Consider the following 19,330-nt stretch of genomic DNA (forward strand, 5'->3'; position numbering starts at 1 on the left):
CATGAAGGAATGTTTTTTCTTCCCTTATTAAATCTACCCAGGAGAAATTTCACTTCTAAGGTGGCACATAGTACAAGCTGACAGATTGAGTTAGATTAACCCAAATGGAATCTTGAAAAAGACATTATAGAATAAATACATAAATGTACAACATCCATCTTCCTGATAGTGATAGAAAAAGGAATACAATTTTGACATGTTCTGGTTCCAGGAAGCATAGGCTTTATGAAAGATAAAACTTTCAGTCTGCTCAACTCCAGAGCTACATGACAAAAGATGTATTTACAGCTGTTTTTTTGTTCAGTCTTCCTGTCCCTGGGAGTATCTGTTGTTCTAGTTATTCTGGACCTAAAAGAATGTACTGAAATAGGTGCCATGAATGAGTTAGTTATGTGGTAGGTGGAACCTCAGTAAATCTGGAGTGTACATCAAATGTGGTAGAGATGACAACTGAAAGGGGCATCTGAGGCACTGGCATATAATGGACTATTGGGGCAGTAACCTGGACTGGGTACCCATGCAAGGGGGTGACATGCGACCACCTACTTGCTCATGAAATACTGAAGAGGGGCTGTCCATAGAACATGATTCCTTGCCTTTGCCTTTAAACATGGCCAGGTTTCTCCCGTTTTGAGAAGATAAAACTCCTTCCTTTGATGCTGCCATCTTTTCTAGCTCCTTCCTTGTTTTTTCCCACTTCTTGTAGCTAAGCTTATCAAACTGGCATTTTCCTCCTACTTCTTCAAACCTTGCAATCTGGCCTCCATGGTCAACACTCCATGAAGTTGCTCTCAGGTCACTAACGGCTTTCTTGCCAAATAAGATGGATATTTTCTCAGTTCTCTTCCCTCTGAGTTTCTTAGCTACCTGTGATATCTTTAACCACTTTCTCCCTGAAACGCTTTTTTTCCTTGCTTGAGTGACACTAATGATCTGGTTCTCCTACCTTTAAAAAAATAAGATTATTGGTTTGTTTTTACTCACCTTAATTTCCTTCTGTAGCTATCTTCCCTTCTCCCAGAGAGTTATCCCATATATCAAATAATTTTTTAAAGGGGAGAGGAGAGAAAAGAAAATAATTCAGCAAAATCAATTAATACTTCAAAAATACTCTGAGGTTATATGAAATGTTCCATGCCCATGGTTGCTAGCCTCTGCCAAGGAATACGTGGAGATGTCTTCTCCTGTCTTTTCTTTGGGGCCAAGCTTGATCTTGGTAATTTTGTAAATATTCAGTTTTGATCGTTTTGTAGTAGCGGATTACGTTGTTGTAGTTGTGTATACTGATTTCTTGGCTCTGCCAACTTCCCATCCCATCAGTTGATAGACATCTTTCCATGCTTTTCTACAGAAAATTGGTTATATCTGTCAGTTCTCATAGCACAATGATATTCCATTCCATTCACATACAATTGGTTTAGCCATTTCCCAACTGATGGGCATCTACTTTTCTTCCAATTTTGCCACCACGAAGAAGTGTTGCTATAAATATTTTGGTGAATATGGAACCTTTACTTTTATCAGTGACTTCTTTGGGGCATATGCCTTACAATGGGAATCTCTGGGTTAAAGAGTCTGTACATTTTAGTAATTTGATTCCCGTAATTACAAATTGCTTTCCAGAATGGTTGTGTGGATTCATAGTTCCACCAACGTTGTTTTTGTGTGCCTGTCTTTCCACAGCCTTTCCGACATTAAAGATTCTCATCTCTTGTCGTCTTTGCTCATTGGCTCGATGTCAAATGAAACCTCAGGATTGATTGGGTTTGCATTTTCCTCATCATTAGCAATTTTGAACATTCTTTCATGTGGTCGTGTATACTTTGCAGTTATTCTCTTAAAAATTGTTTGTTCGTATCTCTTGATGCAGCTGGGGACAATGGCTTCTGGTATTATATTTTTGTTAGTTGTCTCTCTTGGATACCAAACTCTTATCTGTACAATAGCAGTAATAGTACTTGTGGTATCATTGAGAAAGTGGCATTGGAGAAGGATCACTCTAACAGCTGTGTCTAGGAGTGATTAGACTAGGCAGAACTTGGAAGCTAAGATACTGGTTAAGAAAGTTGCAGTAATACAGAAAAAAGATGTCATCCTTTTGTTCAAAATATGAGTTATGCCTACCATATAAGATCTAAATTCCTTAACCTAGCCTTTGGGTGCCATAATTCCTCCCTACCTTGATTTTCATTTTCTTCTATCCAAGTGAATCTTCTCGCTGCTCAATTCAGTTCAGTGAAACGTGCATTTTTAAAGAATCTACTCTGTGGTCCAGTTAAGATGACTGTGTGTAAAATCATATAGGTACCGAGCTCTCCCATTTTTTATGGCAGCAACAATTTAAAATGGGCAACCGATCAAACTTGGTAGTGAATATCAAATATGGTATTCCAAAGGAGAAAAAGGAAGATGAAGAAATTCAAAGAGAAACACGAGTAAGTTTTATTCAATCTAGGATGTTACAAAGAGAAGCACATATGTTGTAGGTGATACGGAGCATCCAGGCTATACACCAGCAGTAGCATCCAGGCGAGGGAAGCCACAGGGTAGATAATGACTTGGATCTTCTGATAGAGTATGTTTTAGGAGGTCAGAAGACTGCTAGGGACATCCCCATGGGTCAGGAAGATCATAGAGCTTTCCCATTGAAAGCTTCCAGAGCTATGAGTGAATATACCAGGTGAGGGAAAAGCCAGTGGATAGGATAAAACTTGGATAACTGAGGTCAGGGCCAAATCATTCTTGACCACTCCACTCATGAGTTTGGAGCAGGAAAAGCCTGACACCAAGTACCAAATCAGAAACTGCAGCTGGTAATATGAGTAAATGAAAATGCTGAACACTCTAAAGAAGTATTATGGATTATAAGATATCCAAGAGATAAACCTATAAGAAGAAAGTACTTCCACTAAAACGATAAACAGAATTTGAGAGAAAAAATACGCTTGGCTACAAAGTCTACAAGAGTACCTAGAAGAAATAAAATATGAAATTATATGTTAAATAAGAGCTCTGGAAGAAAGAATTGGAAGGAATATATGTACTTTGTGAAGGAAGGTGGAGAACCTTACTTATCTAGAATCTAGAAGAAAAATAGAAAGTTGTCCTGTGAACTGATTAGAGTGGGCCAAGAGAAATCATCACTTCCATGAGACAAAAAGAAATGCTAAAACAAAATCAAAAGATTAAAAAAAAAAGTAAGGTATCTACTTTCAAAAACAAATGACCTGAAAAATGAAAGACAATTTAAAGATAATTAGATTCCCTGAAAACTATGGCAAAAAAGCCTGAATTATGTTTTTCAAAAAAAAAATTATAAATGAAAACTATCCATAACCAGAGAGTAAAGTGAAAACAGAATCTACTGATCACCTCTTGAAAGAAATTCTAGACTGACAATTCCAGGAATGTCATAGCCAAAATCCAAGCCAAAAAAAAAATTGCAATCATCCAGAAAGAAAGTGTTCAAGTAGCAAGAAGTCACAGTAATTATCTTACATCTATTAATAACAAAGGAGAGAAAATCTTGGAATAAGGAATTCCAAGAGGGAAAAGAAAGAGACTTACAAGAAAGAATTACTTACCTTGAAAGTCTGAGTATAATTTTTTTTTGTGAGAAAAAAAATAGACCTTTAATGGAATAGAAGGCTTTCAAGCATTCTATTCTTTGTGATGAAAAGACCAGAGCCGAGCTGAAACTCTGAAATGCAATTACAGGAATTGAGAGAAGCCTACAAAGGTCAGTACATTTGAGCAATTGGAAACAGGAAAGGATAATAATGATAATGAAGTGCTTACATTCTAATAGGAGGAGGAGATACAAGTATTTCTCTAGACTCCTCATGACTCTGTCATAGATGGAATTAATGACAGGATGATAAGGGGCACAGCTTCTAGTCTTAGCGAGATGATAGTCTCAATACAATCTGACAGGTTGGGAAGTACATTGATAAGCGGGAGACCAGAGGAAGGCTAACTGGAACAGCAAAGGCTCTTCAATCCATGCCATGAGGATCATTTGAGAGAACTGAAGATCCTTAGCTTGAGAAACTATGCTGGGGAAAATGGGGAGAATAGAATGGGACATGTTTAACTAAAAATGATTTGAAAATGTTACTAGACTTGCTCTATTTGGCCACAGGGGGCCAAACTAAGAACAGTGAGAAGAAGTTACAGAGGCAGATTTAGTCTTGATGTAAGGAAAAATGTCCTAACAATTCAAAAGTGGGTTGGACTATCTCGGGTTTCTCCTGGTTGGTGGTCTTAAACCAAAGACTGGATGACCCACTGCTGGGTATGCTGTAGGAGGAATTCTTTTTCAGATGTGGGTTAGAATAGGTGACTGATAAGGTCTCTTCCACCTTTGAAATCATGATCTTTCACACAAAATAATATTCCTCTCCTGAAAAAAATAAACTTCAGCCACAAACTTCAGATACACCTCATTTAAAATGGAAGTGAATTGAATGCAAACAGCAGAAAGCTTCAGAAGATCACCCTGATAGAGAATCAGTATTGTTTCGTGTTGCCATGATATATACACTATTGTTGTTTGGCCTTCATTTTTGAAGAGGACCACAATCTCAGGGAGGTGATACCATGACATGCAGGTGGGAGAGCTGTGCAGTCATCAGCCTCACTTTCTCCTTCAGAGCCACCTGGGTCCAGTGGCCAGATACACATCAGGATGACTAGAGATGGCCCCAGATGCAGGGGAAGACCTTGGCCTTTTAAAGCTAAGGTCTTTAGCAGGTCTCAGTCTGACTGAGGCAAATAGGCCGACTATCACTATGACATAGATAACTTTTAATTACGGAATTCAAACTTGTAGAATGTTTTGAGATTGTCTCCAGATGATACAGCATAGTATAATGTAATGAATTTTGGATTTGAAGTCAGATGTAGTGAGCCCAGAATCTCTAGGGTATGTTATAGGTTACTAAAAATACCCAGTACAACACAGAGTAGCAAAGAAGAATGTGTGAAATCTGGAAAGGTGCTAGCCAGTTACCAAATAAAGGATTTAAAAATAGGGAGTAGGAAATAAAAGTGCAGTAAATAACTTTTAGAGAGGCAGGCTCAGAAATGCCAAGACCGGGGTTTGAGTCCCATCTTTGATATATACTGGCTCTGTGACCCAAGGATTCACAACCTCTAAGAGCCACCAGGCAACTGTAAGACTAAGTTCAGAAGAGTTGCAGATTTCTATTAGTAGGCGTTTCATCATCAGGAGTTCCTTACATTGAAATTACAGGTCTGGCTATTTTTTTTTTTTTAAGTAACAAGAAAAAATCTGAATTTAAGCTCCAGTCTGACTCAGTAAAAACCATTTATATAAAATCCTTAATTTACCCCAAGGTCATAAGGATGTAAACATGAACAGGAAATTTGAAAACACATCAATTACCAGTGTTAAATAACTGCCTTTTTCTTATGGGGATATTTTATGAACAGGAAAAAGGACACTTCGTGTGACATACTTAGAAAAGCAGTTTGAGGAAAATCACTAAAGCTAGCAAGAAAAGCAGCCCTTCAGATAAACGTGCCAGAGGAAGAATTCTGACAGGAGGTGAATGAAAGCATGGCCCTCAGAGGCAAAGGCACTGGCTAATAGTAAAGGTGGCTGTAGCTCAGTTTCCCCAACAAACGATTTGCATACAAACCTTTTAGAATTGGAAAATTTATTGCTGGGGGCCACTGAATCAAAGAACTGTTTTGTAGCTCAAGGGACTATTGGATATTAAGTATTCGTGTTATATCTGACAAGTTATAGATTTGGGGTTTCTCAACCTAAATTAAAGATGGGTTGCTATACATGAGGTGACCCTGATTTGAAGTGTCAGAAGCTACTTGAGAAGATAGCTTTTAATTCACAGAAACTGAGAAAAGAGAGTCCAGAAAGCCAACCTGGGAAGCCTGAAGATCCCAGACTTACAGCTGCTGTAAGCTAAAGGAATGTTAACTACTTCAAGCCCAAGACTGGCAGAGAAGCAGTTTCATCCAACAGAAGAGAGAGAGCTTCAAGGTGGGGTTTGTCCCAAAGGAGCTATAGTATGGACTGTTCCCTAAGAAGACTAGAAATATCCAGGCCTGTAATGGAGTCTGGTTGTGGCTCGAGCTGCCCCATGCACATGAGGTTCCCTTCTTATGTTTCACTGCTGGATTTCTCTGAGTTTGTGTCCATTCTCCCCTTTGTGCATTGGTGGGAGAGTATGACCCAGGTTTATGGTTTAACTTATGTTTTCATGATTCTTGCCTTTGTCTTCTCATTGGGTAAATGTTTCATATTTGAGTTAATCGTGTCATTGTGACTGATTTAAACAGGAAGCACAGCAATGAGGGTTCAGGAGATACTTTGCTAAATAGTACCCCCTCAATAGTATTCTCCTAGGTCCCCAAGTGTTGAGTTGTAGCAGGGTGCCCACCTTTTCGAGTGTAGGGGAGGTGAGTGAGCAAAGCCCATCCCAAGAAAAGAGAAGAGCAAGGGAGGGGTAAGATGGGCACAGAGCCGAGGCCTTTATCACTACTTATCAAGCAACTCAAAGTTAGAGAATGTCCAGATCTTGACAAGATTGGCAATAACATCCTCACCTTATGCTCGCTCTAAGTCTGACTAATGGGGAAAATTAATCACTAATTATTAAATCAACCTTAAAAAAACAGCCTTACATGTAAATAAACTTGTTGCCAATGACCTTTTAAAGATTGTATCAATTCACATCGAAAAAATTAAGAGTATTTTAACTGTAGATATACAAAACATTTAACATCCTTCCTTCGATTCCCTTGTTAGATTAGTGTTTTATCCGTCTGTTACTGACAGACTTTTTTTAAAAAAATCCTGCCAATAGGAAGCAAATAGCTAGGAGACAAATCAAGGCCTACATTTCTCCCACTAATTTCATGCCTTGGAAGATTTGGTTAGTGCTCATAGATAGATGATGGCTTGAGAGCGAGTACTCACCATCACAGATTGACCTACTGGAGGCTCCTGTCAACCACTCTCTGCCCTCAATAAATAACTTCCCACATCACAGTAGGTGTAATCTCTCTCCCATCCTTTCCATGGATCTGACTGTGCTTTTATTTATACTATGCTGTTTAGCCTATTCTGTTTTATTAGACTTCTCCCAAAGTCTCAGTAGCTTATGAATACATAATGACCACCAAGTATTTAAATGCCAGTGATAATCATTAAATAAGTTAAATTTCTTAGTGAGTAAAACCAAAATGAATAATGTATAAAAATATGAAAACAGTTCCATGGCCAATTAAGAAACATAAATTTGCATGTAAGGCTTCAAGGAACATGCTTATCTGGAGACTATTTAAAAACCATCAGTAGTTGTCTGTCCCAAAGCTCCTGGCTTCTTCATTTTCACAGCAGCTTGTTATGTTTCCCACTTCCTAAAAGACTAAATCTTACTACCTCAGACCTGGTTCACAGATGAATACCATAATCCATTTTCAGATGCATTACAGCTATGACATTAATTTATAGATGGTCTCATGCCAAAAAATACTCATGCAGGTCCAGAACCAAGAGCTTGAGGCAAAAGTTGGAGTCAACAGATGAGAATTGCTCTTTGAAAAGTCCAGGTCTCCTGGACTGAAAACCTTTCCCTGAAGCGTGGGCTGTCCTCCATGGCACAGTCCCTGTTACTCTCTTCACAGTCCAATGATTAAAACACAGAGGTGTGTGGGCTGCTCTGGTTGCAACAAAATACACACTACCAAACCATTCTGGTTTTATGCTATGCAATTTTATTTCAGTGTAAATGGCATATGAAAACATATAAAAAGTAGTATAAAAATAAATAATTTTAAAAATGGCAATTACCTGGTTCCCCGTAATAGTTAAACCTGTGGCAGTTCCAGGGCTATGCTGTAGCATCTCCAGGGGTAAAATACATTTTACAGGGACGTATACAATATAAAACCTTAAAAATTTTCTCTCTGTATATACATACGTGTATACACACACACTTCCACATACATATGTGCATCTGTGTCCATCTATACATATACGTACCTACATATATACACACCACATCCACACACAGCCAGAGCTGCTGCAGTTCGATAATCTATTTTAAGTATTAGCCAACTACTGTGGACCATGAGAGAGGTTTCCAGCAATTATTATTTTGTACTGACATCTTCCCCAGGTTCCAACTGTACTGAGTACTACCAAGTGATGGGTGTGGTGAAATCCCTGCAGCATGGCTGATTTAGAGAATAAACCTTTCCAGCTTGCTCTCTGGAAGGAAATGACTTGGAAAGTCACAATCCATGAGACTGAAAACACTTCTGGATTTACTCCTCACCCCTGACCTTGGTCCTCTGAGTCCTCTACTCTGAGGAGCCCAAACCTGTTGCTGACATGATCATGTAAGGACTTGGTTTCCAGGGAGATGCCTGCTCGGTGCTTTGTCGGGCTGGCACGATTTTTCTTCTGTTTCTTCTTTCTGGCTTTTGACTGCTCCCTCTGGGAAAAGCATTCTGAAGGGACAGTGGATTTCAGTGCATGGAAGAGCTGGTCATAAAGCTGCCTTGCTACAGGGCACACGCTCAGGAGACTTTCTGTTGAGGATGAAGCGGAGAGTTCTTGAGAGAGTCCATGGATAAGAGTCCCACTGTAGAGCCTGTCCAAGTGGAAAAGAAAGCACTTCATGTTCTCACTGAGGTACGAGAAGACTGAGATACTAAAGCTTCAAACTGCACTGAGAATTTTGGCACTTCACATTAAGCTACAGTCAGGTAAAAAATTGACACCCAAGGGATCCTATTTATTTACCTGTGAAACTGTAAAGTCTTGCCTAAAAGTACTAACTTGTGGCCACGGTCCTGCTGAGGATGGAAAGGTCATGAAAGTCTTGGTCTGGAAGCATCTAAAGTACCAATTAGTGAGTAAAATGCTAGAAGCTCAGGTTACAGATGGTGGTAGGCTGAGCAGGCTTGCCAATAAATTCAAAACAAATTCACTAGATTAGAAAAGCCAGTTCTTAGAAACAGGTTGAAGTAGTTCATTTTAAAACAAGTATCACTCAACAATAGAAACTGGTTAGGTATGTCTATTAAAGACACAGGCATGACCCGGTGGATAGATGTGGAGCTGGCAGGGTCCTCAGGCCAGCTAGTACAAAGAAACTGGGCTTTGTGGAATTTAAGGGACCTTGCCAAAGTTATAGAAGTAGGATGGAAAACCAGGTTCCCTGGCTCCAGAGGCCAGGGTTCTTTCCACCGTACCATGGTATGCTACAGAGCTGACTTTGAAACAAGGAAAACCTGAACCCAGGTTGACCATGGCCACACCATTAAATGTTTCAGCGTCCCAGCCAATTCTCTTGAGACTCTTAATTACAGAAAAATTGCTGAAACTTCATAGGGGTGTGGTAGGACTTACCACCCAAAACAGAACAAAACAAAACATCTAGACTCAGGCCCAAACTGACCAACTGTTAAGTCCTAATTTTTTGGTCTGGCACTATGAATTCACTGGTTTAGAGCTCTCTCAAGACAGAAAGACAGTATTGCTTCTGAAAAATGACCAAATTGACCCATTAACAGACAGAGAACCAGGAAAGAATGATTTTGCTATTGTCACATAGTGATGGATGAAATCCTTATCCCTATCTTCTGTACTTTTCTGGGCCTGGTGGTATTGTAACTGGCTTAACTTACCATGTGAGGTCAGGCTCAGGTAAAGGTGTCAACAGAAGCTGATTCAGATAGAATCCCATCTGGAGGCAGCATTGCCACTGACAGAAAACGTGGGCTGTATCCAAATCCAATCTTCTCTGTAGTTTATTTTCTTTCACTTTAAGAAACTGGTCACAGAGCAGCTTAGCTCCATCCACATACAATTCCTCATTATCTAGATGAAAAAGAACGCTTAAAGGCTTTCAGATCTTCTCCACCCATACAGATTCCATAAGTTTCAAAGGCAATGAATGACCAAATGGAAATGCTATTTTTTTTTAAATTATGAAAAATCTTGCTATCCTGACACTTTGCTATTTTAATACCTGAGCCTTGAAAGCATTTGAATTCAAATACTCTACTGAAAATTCTCATCCGAATCTTAAACTTAACTATGCAGAATACTTAGCTTAGGCTAGTTTCCAGAACACTGGTTAGATTTCCAGGACAGTCTTAGACTACGTAAACCTATGCCTCAGTACTCTAAATCATTTGGTCTGTGAAATGTAAATGAACGTTTTCTTTGTAAGAATCTAACTGAAATCCATTTTCATGAAAACCAGAAAAGTGCTACAGCTCACCCTTCTGGGTAAATACCTCCATGCTGGCATCCAAGAGGAATGATAAAATCTAACAGGAATGGGAGCCCAAACTGAACGATCAGCTTCCGCAAGTATCAAAGGAAGATCTACACAGACAGGCTCTATGGAGCACGTGGAAAATACATAAAGGCCCTACCCTGTTTCAAATTTGTGAGCAGGAGGGCACTGAGGCTGCCCATGCTCAGTGTCCACAGTCCTTAAAGGAAAATGGACACACCCTTGACGTGGGCCTTTCTGTTGAACTCGGCAAGAGAGCTAGCAGATTTTGCTCTTAGGCCTTTTCTCACATGCCTTTTACGCAGCAGAAAAAATAAAACATGAGGGTTAAAAAAAACAAAACCCCACAACAGTGAGGCAATTGCTTCTTTTGCTTTCTAGCTCTAATTAGGCTCATACATAGCAATAAAATTATGAAAAGATACAGTTAAGACAAAGAGCCTTCTAAGCAGAACAACTCTTGGGTATTTTTGTACAAGGCTGAGGGTCCTGTTTCTTTGATTCTTTCCATTTAAATTATTCTAGAAAAAAGTAGGCTCTTATGAAACTAGGTAATCGCTGAAAATTCAGACAATGACAACTCATTCAGAACTGCTGCTGCACTTGGGTAAAGAAAAGCTGTCATATCCAGGCCTTTTCTTCAAAGGAATCAGATACCTTCATTGTACAAAGGATGACTCGATAACAATGACATTTTCTCAAAATGAATTATTTCTAGCAGAAAGAAGAGACGTTGATGTTGCTTTTCCTATTGTTGCTCATATATCAACTGAAGATGGCGGAGGCGGGGTGGCGGTAAAGATGGCAGTGTAGCTAGGATATGACCATATAATTTTCTGTACTTGTAGGTATTTGTTTTATTATAGAGCTATGATAAATAACCATCTCAGGTGAAAGGTAATGACCATTATCTCTGAACTGGGAGGAAGAAGAAACTGGCAAATGATTTGTATACCAAAAACACATTATTTGCATAAGCTACCATTGAAGGTGAAGGGTCAGGGAGATCAAGGTAGCAGATGTTGGTCTATCACATCAGAAGCTAGGAAATGATAAAGAATGTGTCTCCCCCCTCCCCTGCCTTTTTAACTTTAGGGTATAAGTACAGCTACCTACCAGGCTCACTGGTTATCTTGTGCAACTGCCCAGACAGCATTCCCATCAGTAAAGCTTGCACATGATACAATCTTGGCTTGGCTTCTAAGGACTGCAACCAAAAGCAAGTGACAGCCATAGGGAGCTTCAGGGAAGCGGGGATTGGCTCCAAGATGCCCTCTTTCACTCTCAGGGTTTCTAGCAGAAGAATCTTGCGCTTAGAGAGAGAAAGCTGAAAACAGCAGACAGGATTCTCAGTCATGTTGAGAGGAACTTGGCATTTTTCTTAAGTGCAAGTATAGGATTAAACAATACAGTTGAAATATGAATTTCAACTGTTAAGTTTATCTCTTTAAAAAGGTGTTAAATATTGAAAGGACTGTGCTACTGAAAGGACAAAAATAGCTAACCCTTGCAGAGCCCCTGAAGGCTTACCAAATGCCTTGCATGTATCCTATCTCATTTAACTGGAGTCTTACACAAAACTTTTGGGGCCAGCGTTATTTTTATAAAAATTAAGTTTGTTCATAGGTTCACAGGTCTAGAGCCAGAGGTGGCCTTGAAGGCCACCTAACCTAACCCCTTATTTTAGAGATGAGGAAACAGATGCCCAGGGAGGGGCAGTGTGCAAGGTCATAAGGTGGTTTCAGGGCAGGATTTGAATCCCTGACTCCAGAGCCAGTGGTTTTTCTAAGCTGATTAGATCCTCGCCTTAAAGTAATTAAATGAAGTTTGAAGCCTGGGGGACTGGGAAGATAGTGCCCAGTGGGAGAAAATTGGTGAGGAGAAACAGGGCTCGGAAGCTCCAGGTGTCAGCCACACTGCCTGACTTGCCAGTGTGTTTTTCTCACCTCCAGGCCTTTGGCCACACTGTGCCTTCTATATCATCCACTGTCCGAGGACCACACCAGTGCTCCCTCCTCTACAGTCCCTTTCCTGATGATTCTAGCCATAAGAGCAGAGCCATCTTTTCCCTTCTGTCCACTGTGCTGAGCACTTTATCTCACTCCAGGGCCCTTATTATATACTGCTTTGGAGGCAGTGGTGGAGTGGAGTGATGGACCTGACCTTATAGCTTTTGTGGGTGGTGACCAAGTTACTTTTTCCATCTGTTAGACTGGATTATATAGTGTGTCCTCCACAAGATGCTTTAACCTACTTATGCTTAAAACTCCATGAAGACTTTTTGGGAGCCATGGTATTATCGCTAAGATCTCTTATCACTTCAATGAATGAGGATGGTTTTATTGTGGTTCTCTGCGCAGGTGGAGGCAGTGTGGTATAGTAGAAAGAACACCGTACTAGGCTTTGGGGGAATGTGGGTGTTTAGGCTGATTCTACTCACCTGATTAGGACTTAGGACAAGGTGCTTAATCTCTATTTGGCTGGATCCTCCTCCAGATCACATCTTCTAACTGGAGGCGTCCCTCAGGATTCTGCCCTGGGCCCTTTTCTCTTCCCCCTTTACACGACCTCACTTGGTGACCTCATCAGTCCCATGGATTTAACTTCCATCTCTATTGAGGATTCTCTAGTCTACCTCTCCTGCCCTGACTTCTTTGCTGACCTCTGATCTTACACCTTCAACTCCGTTCAGATGTCTCAAACTGGATGGCTAGTGGCCTTCTTAAACTCAACATTTCCAAAACTGAACTCATCATCTTTCCCCCAATTCCTGCCCCATCTTCCTAACTTCTCTATTACTGTTGGGGGCACGAGGCTCTAGATTTCATACAGCCCACATTCTAGAATATAAAATGGTCACTAATGATCCATAGCTCCCACATGCAGGGCTGTTGCTACCATGGTCCTGAAACACTTACCTCGGTCAATCTGCCTAACTCCCGATATTCCTCTGGGAGCTTTGCTGCATGAGTAACTCTTGTTGCAATGTTCTTATCAATCCTCTCTACCTCACTGAAAGCCAATGGTTGTTTAGCCACTGTGCTTTGGGACACATTATTCACATTTGGAGAAGAATTCTGAAGAAGCCCATAGATGACTTTCCGAATGGACACAGAGACAACATGGGCACTTGGACACCTCATGTTCTCCACCTGTGTGTGAAGAATAGTTCGCTGTAATGACAAAGTGTCACAAACAAAAGGAGAAAGTTGCCCTTTTGCCAAAGCCAGCTGTATCCATTCTGGTAAGCCCAGGTTAGTGGCGCAGGGAGATACATAAGCACCAAGCTGGAAGAAATCCTGCAGCTTCACTGGAGACGGCTGGTATTCCTCCATTGAAGCCCAAAGGAGTTCTCTAACTGCTTGTCTGTCATGCATTCTCAGGTGCTTCACAACATTATCTAAGGCTTCTGGGGGGTTATCAAAATGGGACAGCCAATTCAGGAGTCCCAGAATCCTCTGGTGCTTTCTCCCTTTGGTGCTGGAGGTTCCGGGGGTGAAACTCATTCTACTGAAGACTGTATCCAGGGCAGGCAAATTGATGTAGTCATTACCACACAGCACAGCAAAGAGAGGCAGCAGGGCTTTATTCATGTTGTTGAAATGACTGCAGAACTTATCTACGGAGAAGCATCTGGCAGGGATGTAGCAGTGAAATGTATCTTTAATCGCAGTCGGGTTTTTCCATTGAAATCCATTCAGAGGACAAAAGCCAGCTTTCAGGTCGAAAATGCAAAAATCACTATCCATTGTTAGTACAGGACAATTCCAGTGGTTAGCAAGTGTCATAATGTCTCTGTCGGCTTCTGAGAAGCACTGGACAAAGTCTACATGAAGCTTGTTCAAGACTTGAATGAATACCTCTCGGATAAGTAAAGGTAGAAGATTTCCTCTCCCCCCAACAGAAAGGGAATAGGCCACCTGGATCTTCTCCTGGGCTCTGTCTTTTAAAGTAAGGAGTTTTTTATCTGAAACATCACAGCCTCCATCTAATACAACATATGGATGAATTTTACAAGCAAAGAGCGATTCAAAGAATCTCTGTGTAACATCGGTAAAAGAATCATAGTCTCCTCCATGCCGGAGATCCACATTTGAATCAAAACACAATCGATGGAAAAGGGCATAGCCATCAATGATGATTTTGGTGTCCCTCAACTTCAAATCAATGAAGAATTGACTACTGTGATCTTCCACATAACTCATCAGTCCACGAATACCCATAGTGGTGGTTTAAGGAACTGCCTTCAAGAGAGAAAAACATGCACCAAGTTTTGAATAAAGTTGTGGAAATCCTGAAGACTCTACAGGATATCTGTCCCACGCTTAAAACGGCATTAAGACTTTTGGGACCCTGGGTATAAGAATTACTGCTTTCCACCACCCTAAGAACCAATTAGAATCTATGTTAGGAGTTCTGACTATACCAGAGTTTCTTTTTTGTTTAGAAAAAGGACCTTTTTAAAAAAGTGTTTGTAATTTAGCTAAATTAGAGGAACAAGAAACATAAGCTGAGGTGGGAGAGAATGAAACACTTAGTAAGTCTGGAAGGTTGTGTTCTAGAAGAAAATGTACTCATGATCACCTACTATCCACTTGTATTGTGAACTGTGGGGTGAATGAAAATTCCAAGACAGGGCTCCAAGTAATGAAGTTTATTAATTAAATAGGCTGACCAAAAACTGACCATTAATTTGATTGCTGACCAGCCTACATAATAATTTAATTTCTTCATTACTTGGAGCACCGTCTCTCAGAATTTTCACTGGCCACAGATGGTGACCATGTAGGGATTCTTTGAGCTGCAATTTCCATTATTTAAAAAAAAAAAAGACCCTCAGAAATTCTTACTTCTTTTTTTTTAAGGTATGGTCTCCAAGAATGCTCGTTCTTAAGGTTACAGGAATCCCTCTGCAAAGGGTCATCTGGTTCAGCTGGAAAGTCCAGCTACAGGCCTGGTACTCTGGTTATGCTAATGAAGGCAAGAGGGAGGAACATTTTAAAACCTGGAGACCTAACCTAAAGAAATTGGAGAATGAGAGCCAAAGACAAACCATCAGGACCACCCTCCCCTCTCCAGCCGATCAGCCACAACAAGGAAAAAGCAGCTTGGTTTTTACTCATCAAAGTGCATTCGCAAAAAAACAAAACAAAACAAACAAAAAAAACCAACCCTGTGAAACTTCACTGATGCTACTTTGAAATTTGCCTCTGTTTTAAACTTTCTTAAAACGAATTTCAAAGAAAGCTAACCCAAGAATCACCAGAATAATCTTAGCATCTATAAAAACATACAACCTATTGACAACCTCACTGTGAGAGTAGCCGCAGCACACAGAGACACCCAGAACAGGCACAGGACATGTATTATTCTTACCTGGAGAAGATCACCAGGTGAGAAGATTTCACCAGTGTGTACTCACTCACAAAGGAGGAACCTTTCCCTGGAGACCTTAAGCCAAACGGGTCTCTTTTCCTCCAAAGTCCCTGTGCTGGTCACCAGCTGTAGCCAATGGTAATCAAAGATGGGAAGGGGGCCACGGCCAAAATCTTATTTCAGGTGTTTCCTGGTCAGCCCACCTCCTCATTACCTGTTGACCTATCAGGGTGGGGGCTTCACTGGTCAGAAGGCACACCTGATTTCAGGTGTTTCAGTCTCAGCACCTTTGATTACCATCGGCCACAGAACAAAATGGAAGTTTCCACTGCCACTCGGAATTGCAATCAGCTGTCCAGTCATTTGGAAGTAAGCCTCACTTCCCAGGGAATCTTAGGGGATAGGTTTGCGTGGCAAGTGGTGACTGGAGATTCTAGAGCCCTCCTTTGACGTGTGGGTCTTTCAAACCTCAGAGAGATGACCTTTCTTCTGTCATCGGGCCGTGCCTGCCTTGCATATGAATATTATATTTGGGACCGTATTGATCACCCCCAGAAAGCATTTTTCGTTGGTACCATTTGGATTTTTTTTGGAAATATTCTTCAGGAATGTTTACTAGATGTTCTTAACCCAAGGCCCACAGATCCCATCCTTTTTTTTTTTTTCAATACATCTCATTAACTTGGATATGGAGAAAAAATGTTCAAAAATCTGTAACTGAAATTTCTCCTTCCCCTCCCCCCACAATGGTTTAAAAAGCACTGCTCTGAGAAGGGTCCGTCACAGCAGAAAGCCGTGCGTTGGAGAGTCGGGAAGACCTGTCCCGAGTTCAAATCCCACCGAAGACACTTCCTAGCCGCGTGACCCTGGGTGAGTCGCTTCACTCTGCCTGTTTCCCCATCTGCAAAATGAGCTGGAGAAGGGAAAGGCAAAATCACGCCAAGAAAAGCCTGGGAGAGTGGGCACAACTGAACAAGCTTGGCTGCTTCTTTCATCAGCTCCAAGATGCAGAAATGTGGGGGCGCCCAGGAGAGCGTGGGAGCCCCCAAAAGCGTAGCTCAGGCCGAGGCTCTTGGGGCACCCCGTACAATAGCAGCACCAGGCCGACTGACGTCTATGTTAGACTTCATTGTGGGGTAAAGTGACTTGCCCAAGGTCACACAGCTATTTGAGGTCGTATTTGAACTCGGGTCCTCCCGACTCCAGGCCAAGCGCCACCTAGCAGGTCCGCATACAGGGAGGGCTCAATAATTGCTCATGGACTAAAAGAAGAGGGGAGGAGTCCGGGCTCGGCCCCGCCCCTCAGTCCCGGGACAGCCCGGGGCGGGGGCTCCCTCCCGCGCCCCACCCACCCCCCGCGTTCCATCCGGGCCTCCTTCCCACCTCCGCGTGGCGGGCAGCGGCCCCGGGCCCCACCTGCTCTTCCTCGCGCGCCCAGGAGCCCAGCTGTGCAGAAAGCTCGAGGATGGGGCGCACAGCCGGAAGTCCCGGCGGAACGCGGCTCGCGCGAGATCAAGGCACCGGAAGTGGCCGGATGTGACGTGCAGCGCTCTTCCCCCTACTCCCCACAACTGTTGCCCCTGGGAGGCTTTTATGTGGGGCCATGGGTGACACGTGAGAGGGCAGGGAGGTTACGGGACGCTAGGGAGCCGTCCCCGTGAGAACCGAACGTTTCGCTTGCGCGCCTGAGCTCCTCCCGCCTCCCGAGCCGTCATGGCCGCCTCCCATACTTCCCCGCGGCCGTCTCCTAGCGACGCCGCTCAAACAGTTTGGCCACGTGAGCGGGGGCGTGGCGTCGTCTGTGGCTGGGAAAGTAGGCGGAGGCGGGCGCGGCTGCCCCGAGGCTTGGGCCCCTTCCCCGGCTCCCGCGGCCGCCTCCGCTCACGCAGCTCCTTCTCCTCCTGGGACAGGTCCAGGTGAGCGGCTCGGCCCTCCGTCTTTGGTCGCCTCTCTCCATCTCCCCCGCTCGCCTTCTCCGTGTTTCACTGGGTGACCCTTGCCAGGTGCCAAGCGACTGGGGGGGGGGGGTGGAGATTCCGCGCGTGGAAGCGGTCGCCCCCTTCCCTACCTTGGGCCGCTGGAGACTGCCTCCTTCTCAGGGTCTCTTCTCCAGCCCTGCGAGACAAGGCAAGCAAGCAGGCTGGGGGTAGAAGCCTCGCTCCACTTGGGCCTCCCAGCTCAGGCGCGTGAGGTCCCCGTAACTAACAACAACGATAGTAATAATAATACACCTGCTTACCAGTATCTCGTCTTATCCGCACAACCAGTCCGGGAGATGGGTGCTGTTATTATCCCCAGTTTACAGATAAGAAAACTGAGGTCGACAGGGTGTCCGGAGTCAGGCATCTGGTAATTGACTAAGGTAATTGACTAGCTTGGCCGCTGTCATTCGGGAAGTGCTCGCAGAGTGCTGAGTCTGAGAGGCTAGGTAGATTGGAACCTAGTTCCAGTACAATTTACAGGCCAGCGTCCCTCAAAGCTAATTCAGTTTGTGAGGTTGGCAGGCAGAGATGAATCCTTGGGCCTGCAGGAAAAGGAGATGAGTTAGTTGAGGGCAGGGACCCTGTTTTTACATTTCCTTGTATCCTCAGTTATTAGCACAGTGCTTGGAATGTAGTGCTTAATAAATTCGTGACTTGATGGGACACTAGTCCCATAAACATTCTGTTTTCCAGATCAGACCTTTTCAAAGCCCACTGGGTCAAATTTTGAAAATGACAGTCACCAGGACAATACTACAGAGTTTTCTTCACTGGTAATTTGGGCAAAGGGCCTTTTATGAAAGGATGCTTCTATACCCAAAGAGAGACAAATACAAAAATGATACACCTGGAGCTTTTCTAACCTTGAAAGTGCTATTTTCAGTCACATAAGCAATACATTTCTCTAATGTTTCATTTTCCGGATCTTGATACTTTAAAATTACTCTGTATCCTCTTGGTATTATACACAGAACCAGAAATAAAATCTGTTACTTTTAGAGAGAATTGTGGGTTGAGCAGAGGGCAAAGAGCCCAGAGCTTTCAACTTGTAATCCCAGTGCTGAAAGGGGCAAGAATCAGCTTCTCTTTTGGCTCATTCCTCTAAAATAAGGCTACTGATAGCTTCTTCACAAGAGTACAGCAAGACTTGACAAATTAAATTGAGACATCAGTGTTCATGATTAATTGCCACTGCTGATCACAAAGGCTGTTAGCAGAATATGCCAGCACCACAACAGATGGCTTTTATAATACTTCCACACCTTGTGTTGTCATTATAAGTGACAGATTTTTGCAACTTATTAGGACTTTAGAGAAGTTAGATATGGTAAAGTGCTTCCCCCAAATCAGGCATTCTGCATCATTTAAAACAAACATTTTATAGTCCCTTGACTTCTCTGGGACTCATTTCCTCAACTATAAAATGAGAATGTTAGATAATCAGTTTATAAAATAATAACTCATATACATAGCACTTTGGAGTTTATAAAGCTCTTTCCTTCTTACAACCTTGTGAGGCAGATGGTGACGTTTTGTTATCTTCAATTTGTGGAAAAGGAAACAGGTACGAAGATTTAAAGGGACTTGCCCAGGGTCACAAAGCTAATAAATGGTAGGAATCAAATCCAGGTCTCTAGAATGAGTACTTGAATCATTCCCTCCACTATATCA

The 19,330-nt window shown here is 42.4% G+C and overlaps 2 protein-coding genes across 3 annotated transcripts in view; one reads left to right on the plus strand and one right to left on the minus strand.

The window, feature by feature from the left end:
- Nucleotides 1-7,743: 7,743 nt before the first annotated feature.
- On the minus strand, nucleotides 7,744-17,425 carry ASTE1 (asteroid homolog 1). Of its 2 annotated transcripts, none has more exons than XM_036758685.1 (5): nucleotides 15,152-15,227; nucleotides 13,220-14,545; nucleotides 11,418-11,628; nucleotides 9,685-9,877; nucleotides 7,744-8,645 (listed from the first exon to the last, which is right to left on the minus strand). In XM_036758685.1, the coding sequence occupies exons 2-5, from the start codon at nucleotides 14,522-14,524 to the stop codon at nucleotides 8,324-8,326; spliced, it is 2,031 nt and encodes a 676-aa protein (XP_036614580.1). In that variant the 5' UTR covers nucleotides 14,525-14,545; nucleotides 15,152-15,227; the 3' UTR covers nucleotides 7,744-8,323. The 2 variants fall into 2 exon arrangements, with proteins under 2 accessions (XP_036614580.1, XP_036614579.1); XM_036758684.1 differs by lacking the exon at nucleotides 15,152-15,227 and adding an exon at nucleotides 17,094-17,425 and having other exon boundaries at nucleotides 7,745-8,645.
- A 23-nt stretch (nucleotides 17,426-17,448) lies between these two features.
- NEK11 (NIMA related kinase 11) overlaps nucleotides 17,449-19,330 on the plus strand; it is a 268,164-nt gene continuing 266,282 nt past the window's right edge. Inside the window, exon 1 of the mRNA XM_036761946.1 lies at nucleotides 17,449-17,593. The gene's annotated coding sequence lies outside the window, so the exon portion shown is untranslated. The remainder of the gene's footprint in view (nucleotides 17,594-19,330) is intronic.

This window comes from Trichosurus vulpecula, chromosome 5 (assembly GCF_011100635.1).
Source record: "Trichosurus vulpecula isolate mTriVul1 chromosome 5, mTriVul1.pri, whole genome shotgun sequence".
Classification (NCBI taxonomy): domain Eukaryota; kingdom Metazoa; phylum Chordata; class Mammalia; order Diprotodontia; family Phalangeridae; genus Trichosurus; species Trichosurus vulpecula.

Excerpts from the sequence above, each read along its gene's own strand:
- ASTE1 (XM_036758685.1), bottom strand. The coding sequence starts at position 14,524 with ATGGGTATTCGTGGACTGATGAGTTATGTGGAAGATCACAGTAGTCAA. Across the intron at positions 11,629-13,219 it reads AGTTAGGCAGATTGACCGAG|CTTTCTCTCTCTAAGCGCAA; the intron begins GTAAGTGTTTCA and ends TGCTGTTTTCAG. Across the intron at positions 9,878-11,417 it reads CAAGATAACCAGTGAGCCTG|ATAATGAGGAATTGTATGTG; the intron begins GTAGGTAGCTGT and ends TTTTTCATCTAG.